General features: G+C 52.4%; 1 protein-coding gene across 2 annotated transcripts in view; it reads left to right on the forward strand.

The window, feature by feature from the left end:
- Positions 1 to 24,590, forward strand: part of KCNN3 (potassium calcium-activated channel subfamily N member 3) — a 148,946-nt gene that overhangs the window by 37,285 nt on the left and 87,071 nt on the right. For both annotated transcript variants that reach the window (XM_069478666.1, XM_069478667.1), the window contains exon 2: positions 7,351 to 7,446. In XM_069478666.1, coding sequence (XP_069334767.1) covers positions 7,351 to 7,446 — 96 coding nt within the window. The remainder of the gene's footprint in view (positions 1 to 7,350; positions 7,447 to 24,590) is intronic.

Raw genomic sequence — 24,590 nt, forward strand, 5'->3', positions numbered from 1 at the left:
GGAGGAGAGAGTGGATGATTTATCCTCGGCTCTCCGTCCTCTGGGAGTATGCCTCAAGCATGCCCCAGCGTGGAGCTGAGAGGTGAGCCCAGAACAGAAGCTCTCATAAGAAGGTGATTGGGGTGCAGCAAGGGTGGCTGTGAGGTTCAGCCCTGTCCCACCCATGCGACCTGTGGCAAAGGCACCCTCACCCACACAGTGGGCGCGGGCAGGTGGGAAAGGTGTCTGAAGCTTGGCCTCTCACATCCAGGCCTGGCACCCGGCTGGATGAGGCCTGGTCATTGGAGCCCAAAGGAGCCACTTGCAGGTCGGCTCTCTCAGCCTGGGCTTCCCACCGATTTCTGACTGGCCCAGCCCTACGCATCCTCCAGGGCCCCTTCCTCGCCCTGCTGTCAGCTTGTCTCTTCGTGACCTTGCACCATGGGCAGGACCGAGAGGTCAGGGTGGGTGCCCAGCGGGGGAGGATGGGTCATAATGGTGAGGGGTGACGGTGGTGCGGAGGACAGGCCCTAGGATGAGCTCCTGGGAGCTCTTGGGGGATTCAGGTGCAGCAGGTTGGGGTTGAAGAGCGTGGGGACTCCCTGGAGTTTTGCAAATGCCCAGCACAGGGCCTGGGCACGGTAGGAGCTCAGTAAATACATGCTGTGTGAATGGATGAGTGAGTGAATGCTTGGCCCACCGCAGACTACCAAAAGGGTCTTTCTCTCTTTTTCTTTTAATTAAAATACATTTCAATTTAAAAAATTTACTTTTTTTTAAATGTAGGGCCAGACACTTGGTGGCTCAGACCCCAGCATGCTGCTGGGGCAGGTGTTAAGGGAAAAGTGTCTTTCTGAAATCCCTGGGAGGTATCTTTGTAAATTGTCGCAACTGTAAGATGCTGACATTGGAGGTGCAATCAGCAGCCCCAGACTGAGCAGCTGAGTTTACCTGCACGGATGTCTGTGCAGCAAGAGGAAGTGAACTTTTCTTTGTGTGAAAATAATGAGTTTTTTTCATGTGCATTATCTCATCTTATCCCCTAACACTTGTGAGCACAGTGAGTATAGTCCTTGTCTGCAGGAAAGGAACCAGAGGCCCAGAGATGTTAAGAGACTCACCCAGTATCACACAGCTAGTAAGTGGCAAAGATATGACTTGAATTCTGGCCTTTCGGTCTCCAGTCCCATGTTGTTTAGAAAGAGACAATAAAATCTTCCTAGTGAGCCCGCACGGCTAAAGGTAGGAGCCCGGCCTTGTGCTGTTTGAGGAGCGGGTGGTGTGCGTGGGTTTTGTGGCTGACCGTTTCACACCCACCATTTCAGTGTGTATAGAAATGCCTGGGAAAAGAAAATTCCTAAAATTAAAAAAAGAGAAAAAAAGGGAACGTGTATTTGTGGTGTCCCCATGACTTGAGTGTACGTCATGGTGTGTGTGCCCAGTGCCTCGGCCATCAGGCTTTGCTGAACTCCAGGGACCGTTCAGTGCAGGACTCTCATTTTCCCAGGGGACTAAGGCTTAGGAGAGTGTGGCGACTTGTCCAAGCCGGGTGCTCACCACAGGGGAGGCCAAGACCCTCTGCATGCTCTGATCCAAGCCCAGGGCCTCTCCTCCAGAGCTCTCTTGGCTATGAAGCTTCGGGACCTCGGTACTTCCTTCTCAGACCTCCCAGAGCCCCCCATCCCACTATGACAGCGTTGCCTGCTTTTCCTGCTGTCACCTTGGACAGTCCAAGGGTGCAGAGGGTCTGAGTGACTCCATTCTGGACCATAAGTGACCAGGACCTGGTGGCTGACTTCTGGTAGGTGCCAGGCTGAGAGGCCCTTCTGAAGATGCTGGGAGGGCAAATGACTGTGGTTTAACTGGGCGGCTCCACCTGGGAGGAGGAGCCTGCCTTAAGATAAGTGTGGCAGCAGGGAGATAAGAAGAAAAGACCCCCAGGAAAGCGCAGGGTGAGAGCAGGGGAAGGAGGAAGGCCACTGGGGCCTGGCACTGTTGTGGAAGGAAAGGAGCCCGGGTCTCCCTGGAGAACAGCAACCAGGAATGTGGTCTTCCCTGCCAGTGGAGGAGAGGCTGGTTTAATTTGCATAGCATTAATTAGCAAGAGTGTCTAATTAGGACAACCATTACAGAGCCACAGTCGTAAGCTGATGCTGAATATCAATCAATTTTGGATCCTCACCATGAAATTGAAGGAAAAGTTGACCTTATTAAATAAAAAAAATTTCTAAATCAATTATTTCCCCAATTGAATGCACAAAACATAGCGATGTCAGAGAGACACATCAGACCTTAATTCAATAAATACAGACTCTAGATGTTATCCCCTCTTTCCCTCTGGGGGTTCCAGCCAGTGACAGAAATCATGAATGGACCACATATGCATATAAACACACACACACACTCTCTCTCTGGGGGTATCGGCTTGGTTGGGGAAGGAGCTTGCACACCTTTTCTTAGTTAAGCTAATATTTCATTTCGGTTCAGTGCCCCTCCAGGACTCTGCCTGTAAGCATAGCTTTCTATATTTTGCAATGTTCCAAACAATAAAACACATTTAGAACTTTAAAGTCTCTGGGAAGATCTACCGTCATCATTACAATTCTGGCCTGTCTTTGGAAGCTCCAAGGCAGGCCAGGAGAGCAATTTATATGGCTGGCTCAGAAGCCAGGGAACACACTTCATTATCCTCTGCACAGCCTCGGGAGAGGAAGGGCTGGAGCAGCTCCGAGAAGCCTCCCTGCATAAATCGGAGGCCCAGCAAGTCACGACTGCAGGAGCGGGTCGGGTGTTGGGGCCCGGGCTGGGCACGGGACCTGGAAGCCGTCAGGTCCGGGTGCAAAACCTGGCTTTGGCAAATCTTGGCTTTGCCATTTGCTGGCCATGCCCTTTGGACAAGTTACCTAACTTCTCAAAGCCTTAGTTTCCTCCTCTGTCAAAATGGGTTCATGATGGCCCCTTGCACTGTAGGCCCATGTAGTAGTGCTTTGTTACAGATTCTTGTCACCAGTGAGAAATCACAGATCTGTGAAGGGCACCTTCTGGCCCAGAGCAGAACAGGGACCGCATGGACGGAGGCAGCTCTCAGGAATTCAGTTCAACCTTCTCCCCTGCTAGGAATCTCCCCTGCAGCACCCCTGATAGGTGCGGCCAGACTCTGCTAGGATGACGGGAGCTCATTATCCCACGTGGGAGCCTGGGTCATTCCAAAGGCAGGGGAAAACATGCTATATAGACAAATCTGGCAGAAGCAACTGTGTGAGCCTTGAAAAGTCAATTCAGCTGTCTGATCCTCAGTTATTTCATCAGTAAAATGGAGCCATTATGACCTTCATGCAGGGTGGGGATTGGCGGTAAAGTGTGCAGAAGACCTATTCTGTGAGCTGGTGCGTAATCGGGACTCAGTGAATGTTAGGTAAAAGGAAAAGTATTATTATCAAGCAGTTTCAAGAAGCACTTATTAAGCACTTGTACTCAGCGTCTGTTGGGTTGTGGGGGTACTACAGTGTGATGTATCATGCCATGGATTCCGTAGACTGAGAGGCAGATGAAGCGGTAGAGTTGCCTGAGGTGGGTCACCCAGCCCCAGGGTCACACAAGGCCCCAGTCCCCCCTTGGCAGGAGCATATGGTCTTGTGCTGTGATCTGGGTACCATGGCATTTTGCAGTGCGGGACCAGGAAGTGGGTGGGTGAATGCAATGCTCTCTGCAGGGCTGGAGCCTCCTGTCCTTAGCCCCGTCAAAGGGACGGGCTGGAGGCGCGAGTGCTTCCCGCGGCCACCGAGGCCAGGCGCTCGCCACGTCACAGATAGCGATGACTCACCTCATCCACATGGCTGCCTCTTTCTGGCAGTCTGGGGCTCAGATTAAAAACAAAAAACCAAAAAAATTTTCAATAAAAACTAATATATTCTCACTGTAGAAATTTTGAGGAGAAAAGAAAAATGACAATAAGAAAAACACCCCAGTCCTTCAGGGTATTTGATGTATTTTCACAGTCTTTTTCTACATTAAAAAAGTGAAAAAAAAATTAAATAATTGGAAATATACTACATGTATAGTTTTGGGGTCTGAATTTTTCACTTAATATCATATCATCAACCTTTTTGTGTGTCTTCAAATATTCCCTACAAGAGAGTTTTTTAGTGGCTGGGCAGTGTTCTGTCACTGGCTGGTCTCAAATTTACTTAACCACTTGAATACTTTTGGGCATTCGGGAATAAATGGCTTTAAAAAATGACTGTTCTCAAATGAGGTGGAATTCCTAAGCTTGTGTCGAAGAGCTCTGAGTCGAGGGGAGAAGAGTTGACCAGTTGGCCACAGGACTCCCTCCAGCTCCACAAGTCCCGTTTTGGCCCTTGGACGGCAGTGAGTGGGGGCACCGCGGGTGTGGCAGGTGCCCCCAGATGTGGTGTATGGCCGCCCTGTGTTGCTGCCATCACCCCAAGAACCATGTCCATTTCAAGCTTCATGGACATTCAGGAGGCAAAGAAAAGGTGATAATTCAACATTTTAACAAATAGAAAACATTTCTAGTCCAGCCAGACTTCTTCGACATGTTTCCCAGCTGTTAGAGATGGTTGGTGGTTTACTTTTTTATTGATGTGTGATGGCGAATGCAAGGACATCTGTGAAGTATGGAGAGTCCCCGTTGCTCCGGCGCACAGCTGGGTCCTCCGTGGGGCTGGAGCCGGCTAAGGAGGTCGCACTGGCCAAACCGAGAAGCAGGTGGAACTTGCCTGTTAACATAAAGGCTTTGAGTTTTAGGACAAAAGGAAGAGGCTCAAAGGAGAAGAGATGGCATCTGACCCCTTCCCCTTCCCCTCTTCCTCTAAAAATGATGGAAATAGGCTTGGATACTGATTTCAATTTCTGCCAAAAGAAATACATCAGAGGTTGAAATGTGCAGCTGATCCCAAATCCTTCCTAGGGGAGGCGTGATGCTCCCCAGATGCTTTCAGACCCCCTTGTAAAGGAAGTTATGGTCATTTTTGCCTGAAAAACTTCGTGAGCTATCCCCAGTTCATTCCTACAGAGGGGTTTGTCTTATCCTAAAACAGTCTGAGCACCCTTGAATTCACTGCTTACTCTTTTCAGCCCATCTGGGTCTTGCGATTGGGGCATTCCAGGCATCAAGCAGTGCTTTTAAAGATGGAAATCTTCCTGAGCACCAGAACTCGGTCTGTCTTTGTGCTCACATTGGGCGAGCACAGCACCAGCTCCCCTTAGACACCCCCACACACGTGTGCTGAGTAAATGAACATGGAAGAGGCTAAAGGAAGACTGGCTTATGTTTAGACCATCTTGTGAGTAGGGCAGAATGGAGACCTTTTCCCATAGCTGGACAACCCCACACAGTGTAGAAAGTGGCAGTTTGTGTATAAGCCAGACTGAAAGCTTCTGCCAGGCAGGGGTCCTCACTGCATCTCCTACAGCATCTAGCACATTGTTGGATACCCAGTAGGTGCTCAACAAATGAGAAGTGGTTGAAATTGCTGTGAAAGAGTGAATGAATGAATGAACTTCATTAGTTCTCCTTTATATCCCCAGTGCCTGGCACAAAGTAGGTCTCAATAACTGTATCAAAGAAATGAATGGTGAGATTGATAGACACCAGGGAGAGCTCTCATTCTGTCTCCGCCCACAGAGGGTGGCTGAGGCTTGGACTTGTGCATCTGGAAGTCCTACGTTCAAGTTCCAAGCCTCCCTCTTATTGTTGTGGTCGCCATATTGGCCACCACCACCCCACTCTGCAGATCTCAGCCCCCTCTCACATCCACCTCTGAAAGCTTTTTCTGGCCCATCTAGAGTGACGTCTTCCTCCCTTGAGCTCCCCTAACTCTCCTGTAGGTTTCACATGGCAATTAATCATATCTTACCTTCCACTGTTGCTTTAACATATCATTTAAGTCTATCTAAATGGACATTTCCCACGTTTCTACCCTGTTTCCCATTGGAGAGTGGGCCTGAGGGCTTGTGGGCAGTGCTCTGGGCTGGGAGTCAGAGCCCTTGGCTTTGAACTCTGGCACAAGCCATTCACCCCACTGGGCCTCTGCCTGTAATGTCTGTAAGGTTGGGATAAAGGCCAAAGGCTGTTATGAGGATGGATGAGAACAAATATGTTGAGCCACCGTGTATTAATAAACTATAAGGTGCTTTACAGAAATCAGGCATCATTCTGACTCTCAGCTCCTTAAGGACAGGGCTGTTTCTCATGTGGTGTGCACCTCTGGGGACCGAGCACGGGGCTGCCACATGGTAAGTGCTAGGAAATGCTTCCTAGATCTCTTCTGCTGCCTGTCCTCAGGGCTGAGTTGTTGTCCTCCTTTGGGACTGGAAGCTGTCCTACCTCCAGGCTTCCAGCTGCCTAGGAGGGCAAGTCCCAACCCAGATGCCCTGATGTGCAGAGAATGCGACGTAAATGGTAATAGTAGCTTACACTCACCTAGGCAGGCACTATTCTAGGCACTTTACACATACTGACTTCTTTATTTTCACAGCAGCCCCATGAGGTAGGTACTGATATTATCCCTGTCTGACACATGAGGCACTCAAGTGCAGAGAGGTGGAGTGAGCAGGCCAAGGTCACACAGCTCTAAGCAGCTGTGTCAGGGTTTGGACCAGCGGTTGGCCCCAGAGGTCACGCTCCTAACCACATGCTACAAGTCTGTCTCTAAGTGCCCCGGGGCTGGAAGGCTGCAGTGAAGGTCATGTGGCCCACCCAACCCCCCAGCCCTAGTAGGAGGGACCCTGAGGTCCCTTCTCCTGCCTGGGACACCTCTCTGCTCCTGTGCCCTCCCCCTTTTCTCTCCGGTAGCTGCTCTGCTGCCTTTGCCTCCCTCCCCTGCCCTCGGCCTAAGCCAGGCAGTGAGAGCGGCTGCCAGGACGTTCTAATTCATTCCTGAAAGAATTCTACCTCGGAAATCCTCTGGTTCAGGTTTGTTAAGAGAAAACAGAGGCCAAGCTGATATAATATTGATGCCCAGACCATATGATAGCGGCACAAAAAAGAATTATGTTCCTATGACTTATGAGTGTGGAAGCAAAAATTCTGAATAACACATCAGCACACTGAATCTCACCATGTATAACAAACACAATATATCATGCCCAAGTAGGGTTCATCACAGGAATGCAAATGTGATTTAGCACTAGAAAACAGGCCCAGGGACAGCTGCTGGGACAGGGCCGGCCCAGGCCCGGTCCGAGGCTCTTCCGTGGCTCGGGCTGACTTTGTGCTATAGCCTGCTCCCAGGAGGGGCTGGTGACAGTCCCTCCTTTGTCTCCAGTCCTCCCCCTGGACACAGCATCAGCGGTAAAGTGAGATGCTCCTTTCCTGGCCCTAATTCTCTCTTTCCATTTTTCCTGCAGGATTCCATGTTTTCGTTGGCCCTGAAATGCCTTATCAGTCTGTCCACCCTCATCCTTTTGGGTCTGATCATCGCCTACCACACACGTGAAGTCCAGGTAGGTGCCCCCACCCTCACCCCCATGCAGTGGCCGAGCCCATCCCCACCCCAAAAACCCACCCCCAAGCAGCTGCCTGGGTGATTTTATAAGATGATGTCCAAGATTGTGGCTCTTCTCTTCCGGTTTGGACCCCGATGGAAGAGAGAATTGTGAGGCTGCTCTGTGGCTTTAGAACAACTGTGATATTATCTTCATTTGGGGATCCCGGAGGCAAATATATGGCTTCATGACTAGCGTGGCCGTCATGTTCAGGACCCTCAGTTAGCACCATGGCACTGTGAGAGCCTTGATGAGATGCTTTGCCGCTTCTGTCTCTTGGAGGGTCCTCTCCAGATTTGAGCTGCTGAATCAATCCCCTCCAGGAGGCAGACCTGCCTCGTGCTTCCCCTACATGCACACACACGCGCACACACGCACACACACGCGCACACACACGCACACACACTCTGCACCAAGCGCCACCAGGGAGTCTACATTTCTGAATGCTATAGGCTGTATCCCTGCTGGATGCCAGGCTGGGAGGTGTCATTTTCTAGATAGAAGTCTGATGTGGCCGAGGAGGCCTCTGTTTCTTGCTGCCGAGGAGTGACTTGGCACCCAGAGAAACATTGGCCAGGCCTCTGGGGTGCACTTCCAGTTTGGCTGACGTGGGGAGGACGGTTCACCCTAGGCCAGGAGGGTCAGGCAGGAGTGAACAGATCTGAGGCATCTTCTCGTGACAGTGAGCCTCCCGTCTCCCAGCCTTCAGGCTGACCTGCTCCAACATGGACCTGGGTAATTCTGAAATATCCAGATGTTTTTTCTCATGTGCGTGTGAATCTGGAAACCATCCCGGTCCTTTGGCCGGAGGAGCATAGATAGAGTCACATCTGGGCAGCAGGCAAGAGGCTGACGAAGACCAGAGCTCACAGTCAGAAAATCTGGGGTCGAGTCTTGGCCATGACCTTTTCTCTCGTGTGTGTTTGGCCAGCCCTGTGACCCTTCTGGGTCTCGGTCTCCTCACCTGGAATGTGGGGGCTTTATTCCAACTTTGCTGCGCTGTTGTGAGGATGGAATGAGGAGGGTATGGGAGAGTGCCCTGTAGAACACTGGCCAACAACACTGTTCTAGTCCAGTCCTTTTTGTTACTCAGCATTTTCAGGGTGGAGCAGTGGCACAGATGTGGGTGTGACACCTCCTCCTCCTCCTAGAGAGTGGTTCTGCTTTCCAGCCGAGGGTCAGGGGCCACTGTGGCTGGCCGGGATGCAGAAGCCATGGCTCTGGGCCACCTTGGCAGGGCTCCAGTCTGTCGGTGACCAGAGGACGCTCAACTAGATGCTGGGACTCTCCAGCCTCTGGAGGGCTGCAGGTGCTTTCTCAGCAGCTGTGCCCTCAGCGCCTAGTGTCCCAGACACCACCAGGCAGCTTCCTTCATGGTGTCTGAGCTGGATGGAGGCGGCGGACTGTAACCCAGACCACGGTCCAGTCAATTCCAGAAAGGAGCCAGGGGTACAGGCAGGGAGGAACTAAGATGGGACAGGAGTGGACTGTCTGGGCTCGAGGCCAGGTTCCAATCCACCCCAAACCAGTCTTGGGACCCCTGGGAGTCCCCACGTCTACACCTGTAGGGAGCCTGTATTACTATGTGTCACCCTGACCTGTGCAGGAAGGTGTCCACAGGCCAAAGGGAAAAGGCAGAACCATAAGTTCAGTTTTGACCAGGCAGGAGGGAGGGGAAGAAGAGGGGCTGTTCTTGGCCCCGGCCCCGCACTGTGGTTCTGCTCAGCCTGACTGCTGCCACTTGCTGCTCCAGGCATTGGGATGAGTGGGGCCAGGTGTCCCTCCCTCTGACTCTCCTGAGGTCCTCGTTCCCAGTCCTGAGCCTGCAGCCCTAGCTCTCAGGTCTGATCTGGCCCACTGTGACCTCAGTTCTGGCCTGGGGGCAGGGTCATGTTGTGGCAGGCCAGCACCTCGCTGGGCACCTTTTGTCCCAGGCTCAGCCCATGGCCACTGTTTCTGCCCTAGTCATGGGTCATGGATGATGCTATTTGGGCCACTTATCTTCACCTGACATTTGCAGTTTGGAGAAATAAAGTGAAACCAGTGGCATCGAATCCTGACTAGGACACTTCGGCCTGAATGACCTGGGGCCAGTAACAACTTCGCTGGGCCTCAGTTTCCCCATCTGAAGTATGGAAGTCATATCGCCCACTTTGCTGAACTCTTACGGAGGCGGGGAACAGTGTGCAGAGTGGGCTTTTATGAAACAGAAACTCTGGTCCCTTTCCTGTGACCTCTGCCCCACTGTTTCTAACTGGGCCTTGTCATTTACCAGCTGGGTCTGCCAGACGGTCACTGTCACACCTGCCCAGTGCCGGCAGGTGGCCGGGCTTCCTCCCTGCTGGTCCGGCCCTGCCCTCACTCTCAGCTCCCATCACCCAGCCCGTTCCTACCTGCCCCCACCGTCACGTGGAGAAGGCATCAGCACCTGGTTCCCTTTGTGCTTCCTACCTTTCCACAGAGTTCTTTCTGCGCATGGCTGGACCTTCTCTCGCCCGAGGGAAATGGGAAGGGTTTGGGCGCAGATAGTGGAAGGGAGGACCTGCTTCCCAGGGAGCCCTGGAGTGTACCTGACCCGGCCACATTGTAGTTTTCCGTTCAGCGTCTTTCTCCTCCACCTCAGGGATAATTATCTTTGCATTTCCAGGGACCCACCGTGTCTGACAAAGAGCAGGTGTTTGCAGGTTTTTGAATGAGAGGTGCTGGATTCAGGATAACTGGTTTCCAAAGCTGTTATACCGTTACTTAGCTTTGTGGTTTCTTGGGCCTCAGTTTCTTCCTCTGTTAATTAGGAGTCCCAAGCCCTCCAATTCTGTAATTCTCTGGTTTAGGTCTGGCTGCTCAGCCAGCCGGGGGACCTGCTTCCTGAGAGCGGGGACAGAGTTATCCCAAGTGTGACTGTGGGGTCATCCAGAGGGGAGCGCTTGGCAGACACTCCTGTGGGGGAGGCCAGCTGCTGCTCGTCCGGGAGAAGAGGCGGGGGCAGGGTGTGGCTGCTGCGTGTCCTCTGGGGGTGATGTCAGGGCCTTTTGTATGAATATGCTCACCGCTGTCCTCATCCACAGCAGTTGCTGGGCACGTGGCTAAATTCTAGCAAGGGACCAGATGACCCTGTCCCCACCTCCCCCAACCCTGCCCCGGAAGCTCACACCCAGGCCCTGGCCCAGCACATACGTGAGGCTGGTGAATAGCTTCTAGGACAGTATCCCTATTTGTTAGCCTAGATGGCTTGTGTTTTCGAGGAAGAATTCCGAAACATTGTTAGATAATTCTCTACCAAGCTCTGGTTTCAAGTCTTGGAGTCTTGGGGTTGGAAGTTTCTTGGAGATGATTTGGTCTGTTCCCCTAATGTCTTAGACCATTTTCTTCTGCTATAACAAAATACCTGAGACCAGGTAACTTAAAAAGAACAGAAATGTATCTCTCACAGTTCTGGAGGCTGGGAAGTCCAAGATCAAGGTGCCGGCAGATTCAGTTGTCCTGTGAGGGCTGCTCTCTGCTTCCAAGATAGTGCCCCCTGCTGCATCCTCCGGAGGGGAAGAAGACTGTGTCCTCACATGGCAGAGGACAGAAGGCCAAGAGACTGGATGCCGTGTGGAGCTTCTTTCATAAGGGCTTTAATCCTGTTCACAAGGGTGGAGCCCTCCTGGCCTAATCACCTCTTCAAGGCCCCACCTCTTAATACTGTCCCATTGGCAATACTTGAATTTTGGAGGGGACACATCTAAACCATAGCACCCACCCGCTGGCATCTGCGTGTGCTGCAGTGACTGGGAGGCTCCCCTATCTACAGGCAGCATGATTCTTTAGAAAGTTCATCCTTCCGCTGAGAGGAGACAGCCTCCCTGGAACTTGCCCGCAGCCCTGGTTCTGCCTCTGGAGCAGGGAAAAGAAGGCCCACGTGTTTCCCACGTGGTAGCCTTTGTTGCTTGAAAATGGCCACGTCTTTCCTCAGTCGCCTCTTCTCTCAGCATTTTGGAACACGGAGCTTTCAAAGACTCAGGCATCTCTTATCCCCAAGCAGGTGGGTCCTGGAAAGAAATGAAAACACAAAAATAGTGTATTTTTTCAAAAAAACTTTTTTTTGTAGAGATGGAGTCTTTTTTTTTTTTTTTTGAGACAGAGTCTCACTCTGTTGTCCAGGCTAGAGTGAGTGCCGTGGCGTCAGCCTAGCCCACAGCAACCTCAAACTCCTGAGCTCAAGGGATCCTCCTGTCTCAGCCTCCCGACTAGCTGGGACTATAGGCATGCACCACCATGCCTTAGATGGAGTCTTACTACATTGCTCAGGCTGTTCTCAAACTCCTGGCCTCAAGGGATCCTCCCACCTCGGCCTCCCAAGGTGCTGGGATTACAGGTGTGAGCCACCGTGTCTGGCCACATTTTGCTTATTTACCAAAACTCTGGCTGAAAACCATGCTTTCTCTTGGAGAGTCCATTCACTCCGTGGTTTGGCTGTCACCAACAGCTCCCATGTCGGCAGTGCCAGCCCCCTCTCCCCAGGCTGCAGGCTCACATTGTAGATGGCATCGGCCTGTCCCTGGCTCCACAGGTAAAACACTGAGCTCTTCATTGCTTCCCCAGTTCCTCCCCTCCCCTCTCTTGATTACCCACGGGGCTCAGTCATTCACTCAACATCTATTTGATGAGGCTCTTCTCTGTGCAGAACCTGGGACAAGACCCCAGTTCTCTAGACTAGAAACCCTGAGTTCACCATTGCTTCTCCCAGGGGTCACCAACCTGGAGTGAATCTATGGTTTTAATTAATGTCTCTGGTGCCATCCTGGAAGGCAGGATCAGCAGATGGCTGAGAACACAGACTTTAGAGCTGCCCAGCTTGGGTTCAAACCATGTTCTTTGTCACATTTTTGGTGTATTTGGTGGCCTTTAGCAAGTTACTTGATCTCTCTTAGTCTATTTCCTTTCTGTAAAGTAGAACTAATAATAATAGTACCTACCACACAGGGTTGTCGTGCAGATTAAATTAGATAATAGATGCAAAATGCCTTAGCTTAGATGAGGATGTGTTTGCCGGGCAGTCGGAGTGGAAAGGCTATCCCAGGCAGAGGTCTCAAAGTAAACAGAGGCCCTGGATGGGAAACTGCAGAGTGCATTCCGAGCGCCGCAAGGACAAGGTCCTGGGTCACTCACTGTGGAGGGCAGGCAGGACTAGCACAGACTGTCTGCCTTGCTGAAGGGATTGTCCTGCAGGCAGCAGCAGAAACCATGAGAGGGTTTCAAGCTGGGGAGAGTTGATCAGATTTGCGTTTTATACAGGGCTCTCCACTGCAGCATGCAAGTGTAGGAAGGGGCAATTTCCAAGGCAGGAGGCAAGAGAGATGTTATGGCCCAGGGGAGGGATGGTGATGTCCTAAACTAGGCCAAGAGCAAGAGTGGGGACAGGAGGAGGGGCTGTACCTGTGAGATGTTGAGCAAGCGGAATTGACGGGACCCGGTCACCAATTGGGATGGAGGTGCCGTCTGCAGGGAGAGGAAGGAGACCACCAACTGCTTGGGAAACTCAGTGGCTGGGAGTGCCATTCATTAAGATGGAGACCGCAGAAGGAGGTCGGGGTAGGGAATGGTAGTCAGTTCAATTCTGGACATGTTGAGTTTGAGGGTGGGGGGCACCAAGCTGCCCCCAGGACAGTGATGGAGGCTACGTGTGCAGAGGCCAGGGATGGATGAGCAGGCGTAGTGAGATGAGAGGAGGACACAGGACAGGTCCCTGCAGGGACATCAACAGGAGAGAAGTGGGTGGAGGGAGAGAAGCCCACAAAGGGGACTGAGAAGAAACAGGGAGGTCAGAGGAGACCCAGCAGGGAGGAGAGAGGGAGTGGTAAGCCATGCCACAGGGAGCTCATGGAGTTGGGGCCCACACTTGTCCTGCGCTTTAGGCCCTGAGGAGGTCATTGTACCCATTGTCAGGGCATCACTGGGCGTGGCAGTGGGACAGTGAATATGGGCCCCTCTTGTGAGAAGTCTGGCTGTGGATGGAGGAAAACCAGGGGAGCTGGAGGGGACACAGGGCTGAGGGAGGGACGTCTCAGCAGTTTGTGCAGATCGGAGAGCCCAGATGTGTCTGTCGGCTATCAGAAAGGAGCCAGTTGAGAGGGAGAGGAAGTACCCAGGGGCCCAGTTTCTGGTGCAGTGGCATACACAGGGAGGGACTGGTGCCCAGGGAGGAAGTGCCTGGCTCAGAGCTGGGGACAGAACGGGGTGGGGGCTGGGGTGCCGACAGGCCCACTTCCAGAGGCGGAGCAGCACCTGGTGTCCTTAATGAAGCTGCAGGGGTGGGAGGTGTGGGTCACAACATCCAGGCCTGTGCCTGTCACATAGCAGCTGCTCAGTTAATGTTTGTTCAGTAAAATTGGGGGAACTCCTGTGAGCCCAGGATAGGACACAGGGCAGTAGCAGGGTTCACATAATCCAGTGCCTGGATGGCACCTTCAGACATCGTTGATTTCAGTTTGTGGTCACTGGCCATAGTCAAAGTAAGAGGCATCGATCAGGTCAGGGGGTGGGACATCCACTCTTGTTTGGGGGTTTTAATCCCTCATGATCTAATGTTGGCCTCTGAGGCTTCTGGTTTTCTTCAAACGTGACAGAAACAATGATAGTGACAATATATGGGCCTTCAACCTCATGCATTTGAAACACAAGAGACCAAAAAAAGGGGAGACTTTTAATTTATTAGGTATATAAAAGTGGATATTTTTATTAAATACCAATAGAGTTCTCAGAAGACAAGGAAATTACTTCAAATTATAGGACATAAATTATGTTCAGGAGACAGCTCACATTATAAAAAGCTTCACCCGCTGTGGCATGATTGTCCCATATATTGCAGTGTCCTCCTGGGTGTGTGTGATGTGCTGTCACAGGGATATCGGTGTCTGCGATGCAGGAGGTGTCACTGGTGCAGGTGCTTTGGGTCCCACTGCTAAATGCGTTAGTGGCGTCCTCCCATCGGGCCATGAGCAGGACGGCTCAGGCTGAGTCTCTGTGCGCTCACCCTCCCCTCTCCCTGTAAAGGAACTTACCTGTAAGGTGCCCTGGCACTGAGGGACATGGGGATAATGGCAGAGCTGTGTACTGACCTCTCTAAATTTGCTAATCCTCAGACAATTTATAAAAATGGTGAGCGCATTCATTTGTTTATTTATTCAACAAACATGTATTACAGGACGACTTTGTGCCGGGCATTGAGAATCCAGAGGTAATTCAGACCCCCTTCCTGCCTCTGGAACCTGCTTGTCCTAGACCTTGATCCACTGTGACCCAGGGTGATAAATGCCATAATACGAGGTGTGTGTGAACACGAGTGGCCACGTAGGAGGGGGCGTGCATTTCTCCTGAAAGCTGGGGGTGGTTTTCACAGGGGGATGAGGCTGAGCCCTGTATTACCAGGAGCAGAGACCTGTATGTTCCAGGAGAGTGGGGGGAGAAGAGAAGGACGTTGTGTCTGTCCTCCGGGGGACAGGGAGGCTGCCCAAACACTATGGAGCTGGGGTCCCCACCCTTCTTGCAGACACCTGGTGGACATTTCCTAAGGGTGTCGCAGGCTGGTTGGCTGATGGATTTGAATTGCCTTCATTGACCCTTGAGATCTTGAGACCCCCAAACAGAGCTCAGCCTGACTCAGTCTGAGGACATCAGCTCCTTAACTCAGGCGTGATGAGCAGACGGGAGACCGGAGCTCAGGGGGTTCCAGTGCTGAAGGAGTGTTGGGCTCCACAAGAGAACGGCCTTTGGTGGCCTCCTCTGGGAGGTTTACATCCATCTCCTGCCCCCCTTTTGTGAATGCTCCCTTGGCAGATCGCGGCACACACGGGAAACTGAAAACGGAGGGAGTGTGTTCTGGTCCAGCGGCTGCGACGGTCACTCACCGTGGTGCTGCTCTCCCTGTCCTCGGCCTTCCCACCCGGCCGGGCTGGAAAGACAGGGAGAGAGGGAGAGGAGGGGAGCAGAAGCCACACCACTGGCTTGGCCCGAGCAGTCGGGACACCATGCGTCACTCATGCTCAGACTTCTGTTTGAAGACAGAGAGTTCAGAGGCTGACACGTTAGCAGCCGCCTTGGACGTGATGGCATCGCCACGTCTTGTCTACTGCGAGTCCGTTTTGGAGTGTTTTCACAGGTATCATCAGACCCTTGGCCGGGCTGACTTCGCCTCCTTGTCTTTTGGGATTCAGCATAGACGTTTCCTCCTGCAGGAACTCTTCCTGGCCGCGCCCACTCCCTGGGGAAGGTGCCCTGCTAGGAGTTGACTTAGCATCAGCTCTGATCGCTGTCACTGCGTGTCCTGTGTTGGCCGTAAATACTATTCCTCGTCTGCACCTCCTTCCCTGGCTGGGGGCTCCAGGGCAGTGGGGACCGTACTGGAGTCGCCGTTGTATCCCAGGGCTGAGAGAGTGCCTAGCACACAGTAGGTGCTCAGTGAGTGTAGGCTGAACAAACGAATGAATGAACAACAAATTTGGGGGGAGGCGTGGCAGATTTATTCTCCCCTCATGCTATAGAGAAAACTGAGTCTCCCACAGGCTGAGAAACCCACCTGGAGTCCACAGCCCTGGCTTCTGGCCTGCGCTTTTTGCGTCTTAAGGGGCTGAGGGCCCCGGCGGGTTGCCCTGGGGAGGGAGACATGCCCACCGTGGTCCTCCCTGCCACGCTCTGGGTGACCCACCTTGGTCTCCGCACCTTTTCACGCGGATCTGCCAGGCCGTGGATTGCCATGGTTACCACACCAGCCCTGGCAGTCTCTGTGTGACATTTTGGTTTTATTTGCTAAATATTTAAATGCTCCGGCTTAACTCTTTCCGCCTCAAGGAGGGCTTTCCTGCCCTGCCGCTCTCCCCAGGCCCCGCCTGGCCTCCTGTCTCCGATGGGGCGGGTGTGCCCGGGTGTGCCCGGCGTGGCACCAAGGCTTGCTTGTCGGCTGCCACTGCTGACTTTCTGTTTTGTCACTTGAAAATGTTATCCTGTATTCTTCTTGACAGGGCGTGTGCTGTGTCTGCTAACAGGTGTGGAAACCACCCCCTAGGGCACATTAAGGCTCGACCTCCCCAGTGAGCCAACAGGAGGTCTATTGACTTGCAGGCAGACACCTCTTACCAGGCGCTTCCTCAGCTCCGGGAGTCCAGGACGGCAGGGGTATCCTCTGCCCTATAACCCTGGCAGGGGGACAGAGGTGGGGGGGGCAATGGTTTTGGGAGGAGCCAGTGCTTGTGAATGGGAAGGCGGTTTGTCGCCTGCCTCCCACTCTTCCTCCCCCTGCTGGCTCAAGACAAGGCTCTTTGGGAAGAAGAAGCCCCTCCCTCCCCACCCAGCCATGTGTTACCTTGGAAACCACACACTTGTCCTCGCCCTGGGCCATGGGAAGTGAGGGGGCTGTGGACACGCTTCTCAAGAAGCTTCCGGTGTAATTTAGGATACAAAACATCACAGCCCCGACACGGGCTGCTAAGAGAATGAAAGGGTTCTGAGAACAAACAGCAAGTACCTGCCCCACCTGAGGGGGCCACGCCAGCAGGCCGATACCGCTCTTCCATGGGACCATGTGTCCGCTCTGTCTCGGATGCTGATCACAGTGTGGGCTTGGACAAGCTCCTTGTTCTGGCTTAACCTCAGTTGTGTTGTCTGTAAAGTGGGCAGATTGGATCAGATGATATCTGGGGCCACGAATTATGGCCAGGATTCCATGTCTGAGGGACGCTGAGTGACAAGGAGAGTAGCTGTGAAGGGTTTTGTAGCAATGACTGACATGGTTTGCATTCAGGAGGCCTTAGTGGGGACTATCCAAGCAACTGTGTCCCTTCTCATAACAGTCTTGCTTCTCTGCCCAGAAACGAAGCTGGCTGTCCCCTTAACGCAGCCGCAAACTCGAAATAGTAAACAGTCACAAAGACAGTTCTTTGGCTCCGACATCTTAAAGTTTAAAGGTGACTCCTCTTAAGTCTCTTACAAACGTAAACTGGTCAGACATCTTAAAGCTTTTAGGATAATTAAAGTAAAGTGACCGAGTTCCCGTCCTCACTGCTCAATTCCAACCTCCTTCCATGACTGCAAACTCCCCTTCTCCACGTCACTGGGAGCACGAGTTCGACTTCGCAGAGTATTCTGTTTCTCTGAGAGGGCCAATGTGACTTTCCAGAGTTAATTCATTCTATTTTGTGGTGTTGTTGTTGATATTTTTTAATGCTGATCTTTTCCCCCACGGCAGCAGTTCTCGGTGGAGGATGTGCGCCAGGTCCCCTGTGTCATGTCTGGAGCCCCCACACGCTAGAGAACCCCCTGCTTGGGGGGGGGTGTGTTTTGACAGCACTGCAGGGGTTCCAACGCACACTCCTGAGTAAGGAACATCTCCCTCCTTTATAAGCTCAGTGAGGACAGCGTCTTCTCTTACTCATCTCTGCAGCACCCCTGCTGTGCCTAATAAAGGCTGTTGTACATAGTAGGAGCGCAGTGTTTCCTGGGCTGAAGATAATTGACTCTCCGAGAAAATTGGAAGGTGCTGTAGAATTTGTAGTGTTTGGGGGCTTCTATACAATCATCGCATCGTACGAGCAAGAAAATTCTGATAATTCTAGTTTCCTGTTGAGTGGGAATCTACTAAAATGACATTTTCCTGTTTTTAAGAGAAAAGATGGCAAAATCACCACTGCTCAAAATTTCCAAAACCCAATAATTGGAGTAGAAAAACATATGAACTGTCCTTGTTTTATCTTTGAATTAAAGAATTCGATGCAACTCAGTTGAGCAGAGTTCTGTTTCCTCTGAACGTATCATTCCATACAAACCTGTCACGTGGCGGGAGGGATACTGGGCTTGCGGTCAGTAGACCTGGGCTCAGGTTGTGACTTTGTCATTTAAAACATTTCTTAAAATTGTGGTGAAATACGCATAACCCCAAATTGTCCGTTGTAATCACTGCTAAGTACATGGTTTGGTGACATCCTTATTGCTGTGTAACCATCACTCCCATCCATCTCCAGAACGGACTTTGTCATTTCTGTGGAACCTCATGTGCCCCCACCGCAGCCTGTGGTGGACTTTCTTCATACGCTTGTCCCCACGAGTGTCCCCCACTTTGTCAGCCACTGAACTTGCTTTTACTCTGTCCCACCACCCTCATGTCACAGGCCGGGGTTCCCATTCCAAGGTGGGACTTGGAAAGTGGGCTGTAATCTCACAGATGACAATGATGGCAGCCGCCATTTGCTGACCTCTTGTGTGCTGGGGATTGTGCCTTTATCACCTCAATTGTTCCCAGAGACAGTCCTGTGAGGTGGCCTCTCTCATGATCCCCATTTTATAGATAAGGCAACTGAAGCCAAGAGAAGGTAAGAAATGTGTCCAAAGTCATGTGGCTGGTGAGGGCAGCGCTGGCGCAAACCAGGCTGACCGTGTCCAGAGCTTGCTGGTTTCCCTGCGTGGGGAGAGTGCTGTCCTCAAACTCTCTCCCGTTCCCAACTCCTGCAGTGACTAGAAGCAGCCTGGAAGGTGGGCTGAGTCACGGGCACTCCCCTCCAAAACTGGGCAATACAGTGAGCACGATGCAGCCTGGGGCTAAACAGCAACCCAGACACTGCAGGCCCAGCCCTGCCACAGCTCGTGGGCCCTCCTCCCAGCCACCTCTCCAGAAGGGACCCGGCCTCTGCTCTGCCCTATGGCAGCTCCTCTACCTGCTGGAAATCCCTTCCTTCTGGTTTCCTTTTTGTCCTCCCCTTGGGTCCCAGCCTCGCCACACGGATGAGGCCCAGCACCCTTGGGAGGTGGGAAGCTTGCATCTCAGGGTGACGTCCCCGGCATCAGAACTGGGACCTACTTCAGTGTCTCTGCCTTGCCTCCGGACCCCTGCTAGGCTGGAGTCTTCCCTGAAGCACGGCTGAGCCTCGTGCTGGGTCCTGTTCTTTCTTGCCTCCCCGTCTGCCAAGGGGCAGGCTCCTATATCTTGTGTCCCTGCCAGTCCCCTGGCCCCCAGGATCAACTTGCCTCTGCCCCAAGCTGATGCCTGCCTGGGCCGAGGCTGGCCTTTCTTTTAGACATCGTGCCTTGGGCTGCCAGTGGCCCGGGTGGGTCGGGCTTCAGCAGCCTCCTCAGTTTCCCTGCCTGTGTTTTCTCCTCCTTGTGAGGGTTCTTGTGGCAAGGTGCCAGCAGCCTCACAGCCAAGCCCCGCTGAGTTGGACCTGGGACTTCCCAGGGTCTTCTCTTCCCCAGATTAAATGTCCCCAACTCCCCTGGCACGGTTAGGCGTCCTGTCTCTGCCCTGATCCTTCTGCCCTGGACAGGATCCACTTTGTCTGTAGCTGCCCAGGGGTGTGGTGCCACATGACCCCCCCACACCACTGGGATCTGCTTGTCACAGACAGCACCTGCTGCCTTTTCCTTCCATTACTGTGGCCAAGACGGCCAGTGCCTTTGGCTCCCATAGCAGCCTGTTAGTTCATACTGAATCAAATATTGACTAAAACCCTTCTGACTTCTTCACGGAGGTGCTAAGCCGCCGGCTCCCCACCCCTGCCCCTGTTCTCCCATCCTTGCCGGTACCTTGGCTTTTTGGGGCGAGAGCTGCACCTCTCGTTCTCCCCTGTTACGTTTGCCTGCGGTTGTCTCAGCCCTTCGCTCTAGTCGTCCAGGCCTTTAGCATTTCACTCAGCAACATGTATCGAGGGCCCTCCCAGCTTCCTGTCCTCCCACATTTGATGAGCCTGACTATGATAGCTTCATCTAAACCATTGATACAAATGTTGAACCAGAAATGGAATCTGGGAGGTAAACTTTCTATTGTTGGATTAAAGACAGGAGAAATGAAGAAAAAAGGATTTGCAAATTTTTTTCATTCTAAAAACTCTGCGGTCTCCCCTTAGGCTGTGGTTTTAGGTGCTCACCCACCCCAGCCCCCACAACAAGCCTGCTACGCATGCGTATAACACGTTTCATCGAGCCACCGCGAGCCTCGAGCCGCGATCCGCGAGGGGCGTGGCGCTCGCTTGGTCCGGGATGGAGCCGGGGACGACAGACTGGACACTCTCGGTCTGGGAAATGAAAGGGCAAACCTGTGAGACTGGTTGTAGCAACGCCACCCCAACAGGCTGTGTCACAGGAGAGTGTTGCTGCGTGGCCACATGCCACCACGGCCAGACTTTCTCAAAGATACTACTCAGCTGCAGCAGCTGGCCTTAGCTGTGACCAATGAGCTGTGACTACCCTGGCCACAGCCACAAACAGATCAGTGACCAGCCACGGTGGAGCCACCCGCCAGTGCGCAGCAGCCGCAGCCTCTGAACTCAGTACTGCGCGGCAGCTCTGCGGGACCAGCAGGCGGGGAGTCCGGCACATCGCTGACACCTGCCTGCTGTGCTATTGCTGACAGACCCTGCCCCTCACTGCCCTCAGTTCCCTCGTTGTGCAGTCGGGGAGGGAGCTAAGGGCTCTCCGAGGTCCCTTCCAGCTCTCTGTGATGCCTCTTACTAGAATGTGCTAGAAACCTTATCGATTTGAAAGCAAAGAGAAATTACCACCACTGGGTGTGTGTGTGTGGAATGGGGGTGGGGAGAGTGGGCAGGGCGACATTTGTCTTCCTGCTGCTGTTAGAAATAGCAACTGTTCTCTGCCTCCCCTGAGGACTGGACAAAAGGTGATTAATTCATTCAGTACAGCGCTATTGAAGATCTGTTCTGAGCCAGGCTCCGGGGGAAGGCACGGTCCCTGCCCTAAACAGGCTTGTGATCTAATGGGGAGATAAGCTCGGAAATGCTCACACGCCTTGGCTGCAAGCGCTGAGCGCTGCACTGCAGGACCGGGTGCGGAGGGCACGCAAGCACCCCCGTCTGGGTGGGAGTGAGGACGTCGCTGCACAGTTCTAGCAGGTGCAGGTGGAGTGAGGGTCCTTTAGGGGAAGGGACCTTCTGGAGCAGCTGTGAAAAGTGGGTAACTCAGGGCTGTTGGGAATGGGAGGGATGCGGTTGGCCACAAAGGGAGAGGCAAGAAGTGAGAACAGAAAGAGGGGCGGGCTGGGTCCTGGTGAGGAGGAGCAGGGGAGGTCAGGCATCCATGTCGAAAATGGTAGCGCCCCAAACTATCCATGACAAGGAGTGCAGGGGTGGCAATCTGATGCGGGGACAGGGAAGCTAGGGAATTTGTCTCTGGGTTGCACTGGCAAAGCATTTTGCATGAAATCAAGACAACATCAATAGTCTGTATCAAAGACTGAGGGGTGGGAGTCGGGGCGGGAGACAGGTGTAGATTATGGTGCAGGCTGAGCCCCCCTCAACCACTGGCACCTGCTCTGACTTTAAAGCACAGGATTGGGCTAGAGGAAAGGTTGACAAATCTCCTTCCTTGGGGGATCTTTAGGATTAAAGATGACAGCCACCTGGTACACTCTTGTTCAAGAGTCAGGAATGGAAAAACACTTTTCCCAGCCCCCGAAGCTTGAGGTTCCTGATCTCACTGATGGAACATGGCTCCACCAGGAGCCAGGGACTTGCGTGGAGGCTGAGTTTGTCTTGCTCTGTTGGATCTTTTTGGATGTTTAGCAGGAGCTGAGCCAGTCAGACCTTACAAGAACCTTAGGATTTTACAATTTTGCTCTTCTCTTATTGTTCCCAAACCAAGCCTACACCTAAAAATACATTGTTCCCCAGCAGCCTCGGGGACTTAGCTTCTCCCCAAGGCGGGGAGTTTACATCCTGCCTTCGCCTGCAGGATTCTACCTTGCAGGTTTGGCGGGGTGGCTGGAAACCGCCACCATCCCACAGTGTCAGCAGGACAGGCTCCTGTTCCTAAGGCCTGGCTGTCACTCACAGCAGCAGGGACATCACCCAAAGCTGACGTGGGGGCTTCTCAGTTTGTAGCGGGCTCAGCAGGTTCAAGTGCAGGGGACAGACAGGAGATGTGCTGCTTGTGGCTTGTAAAGGAGCAGCTGGTGCCCTGGAGGAACTGACTGGCTCCGGCTGCTGTTAGGTTACTAAGCCAGAGTTGCCAGCAGCCTCCCGAATACATTTTCCCCTCTATTCTGTTCTTCTTGGATCGTCTTATCAGCCTCCCCGAAACCTGCCTGATTCCACCTTCTCTTACGTATCCTCTGGCTCTCTTTTCTCGCTTGCGTCAATCTTTCCCATCTTTCGTATCTAAACATGTGGTGTCTGTCACTGTGGGTTGATGCATGTGTGTGTGTGTGGTTTTCAAGCTGAATTGACAGGGCTAAATTTTACAGCCAATACCGCCTGGCTCTGGAAAAAGAGGAAGAGGAGGACAATGAGGAACAGAATCTCTTAGAGCAGAGAACGTTCCAGTCCGGGTGTCCTTTCAGGGTAAATTGAGCTTCCAGGGCTGGTGCAACATTCTAATTTGGGCCCCCGCGGTGGGGAGTGGATGCGTCTTTCCTCACCTGCCTGCTCTATTTCAGGGACCACAGGAAACCCAAGGTCTATGAACATTATGCAGTGCTGCGATTACCACAACCCTGAGCCGACACAAGATTTATTCATCTGGCACCAAATTTCCTTCAGGCCCCCTTCTAGTTGGTTGTAGATTTTGATGCATCTTCATTTTTATGGCTGGCACATCTCGAGGAGGAAATGCAGATGAATAGTTTGTACTAGCTGTGTTCTCATGCTCCCAGGATTAAATCAGTAATGACTGAAATATTAATCAGGCCTTTATGGAAAGGAAATGAAATATGGTATGGCATGGAATGCTCCAGATTTGGAATCAAGAGTTTGAACCTCAGCTCTGCTGCTGTCTAATGGGTGACCTTGGGTGAATCACTGAATTTCCCAGAGTCTATTTTCTGCTCGGTATAAACAGATCACAATGCCGGGCACACACCAGTGTTGTGAGCATCAGCTAAGAGAGCTGGGGAAAGGGCCCACTAGGGCCTGGCACAAACAAGGGATTTTGGTGAAGGTTTAATTTTGGGTTCTCCTTAAGGAGATCACCATTGCAAACCCAAGCCCTCTGCTTATGGCACGGTGGCGCAGGTCTTGCCTGCTGTTGGCAGCTGTGGAGGTACTCCACACCTGTAGCCCTTAGATGAAGTCTCTGAAGCCCTTGCCAACCATTCCCATGGTCCCTTCCTAGCTGGTGCTCAGAAAGGCTTCCTGGGGGCCTCCTTCCCAACCGCCCACCTGCCCCCCAATCCGCATTTCCTATTGTTTCTCATGAATAGAGTCAGGAAGTAGAAACACTGATCTGTGCTGTGTTATTGGGCATCGTGGGCCTCCTGGGAGCCTCTTGCCCTGTCCAACAAAGACTGGCCAGTTCCCACCAGTCTGGGCCCAGGTCCTGACACCAAGCTGATTGCTGACGCACAGGGCAGGGCACCACTCAGCTACCTCAGGAGCCAGGAAGTGGATCTGAGGATGGTAGACAGAGAGTGGGCAGCCCCACTACAGCTGCTCGGACTGCAGGAGGTGGCAGCTCCCTAATAGGATGGTGACAGTAAAAATAGTAATGCCTACTAATAATTACAAAGCACTAAGAGCTGTGCTACATGTTGTTCAATTTTATCTCACTTAATCTTCACACCATCCCCAATTTATTCCCATCCATCCTGTATTAGTTTCCTATTTTGCTGTAACAAATTACCACAAATTTAGTGGCTTAAAACAACACACATTTATTATTTTACAGTTCTTGGGGGGTCAGAAGTTCAAAATGGGTCTCACTAAGCTGAAATCAGGCGCCAGCAGGGCCACATTTCTTCCTAGAGGGGAGAATCTATTTCTTTGCCTTTTCCAGCTTTCAGAAGCTGCTGGCCCCTCCATCTTCAAAGCCCTCAATGGCTGGTCTCTGCCATATCACATCACGGTGACACTGACATTCCTGCCTCCCCTTTCCACATTTAAGGACCCCTGTCATTATGTTGGGCCCACTCAGATAATTCAGGATAATCTCCCTATTTTAAAATCAGCTGATCAGTGACCTTGATTCCATTCTTAATTCCTCCTTGCCATGTAACATATCCACAGGTTCTGGGGATTAGACGTGAACATTTTGGAGGGCCATTATTCTACCCACCACAACCCCCTATTTGCAGAGGAGGAAACAGAGGCTGGGATATTCGATAACATACCCAAGGTCATGCAGCTGGTAAG

Source organism: Eulemur rufifrons, chromosome 8 (genome assembly GCF_041146395.1).
Source record: "Eulemur rufifrons isolate Redbay chromosome 8, OSU_ERuf_1, whole genome shotgun sequence".
Classification (NCBI taxonomy): Eukaryota; Metazoa; Chordata; class Mammalia; order Primates; family Lemuridae; genus Eulemur; species Eulemur rufifrons.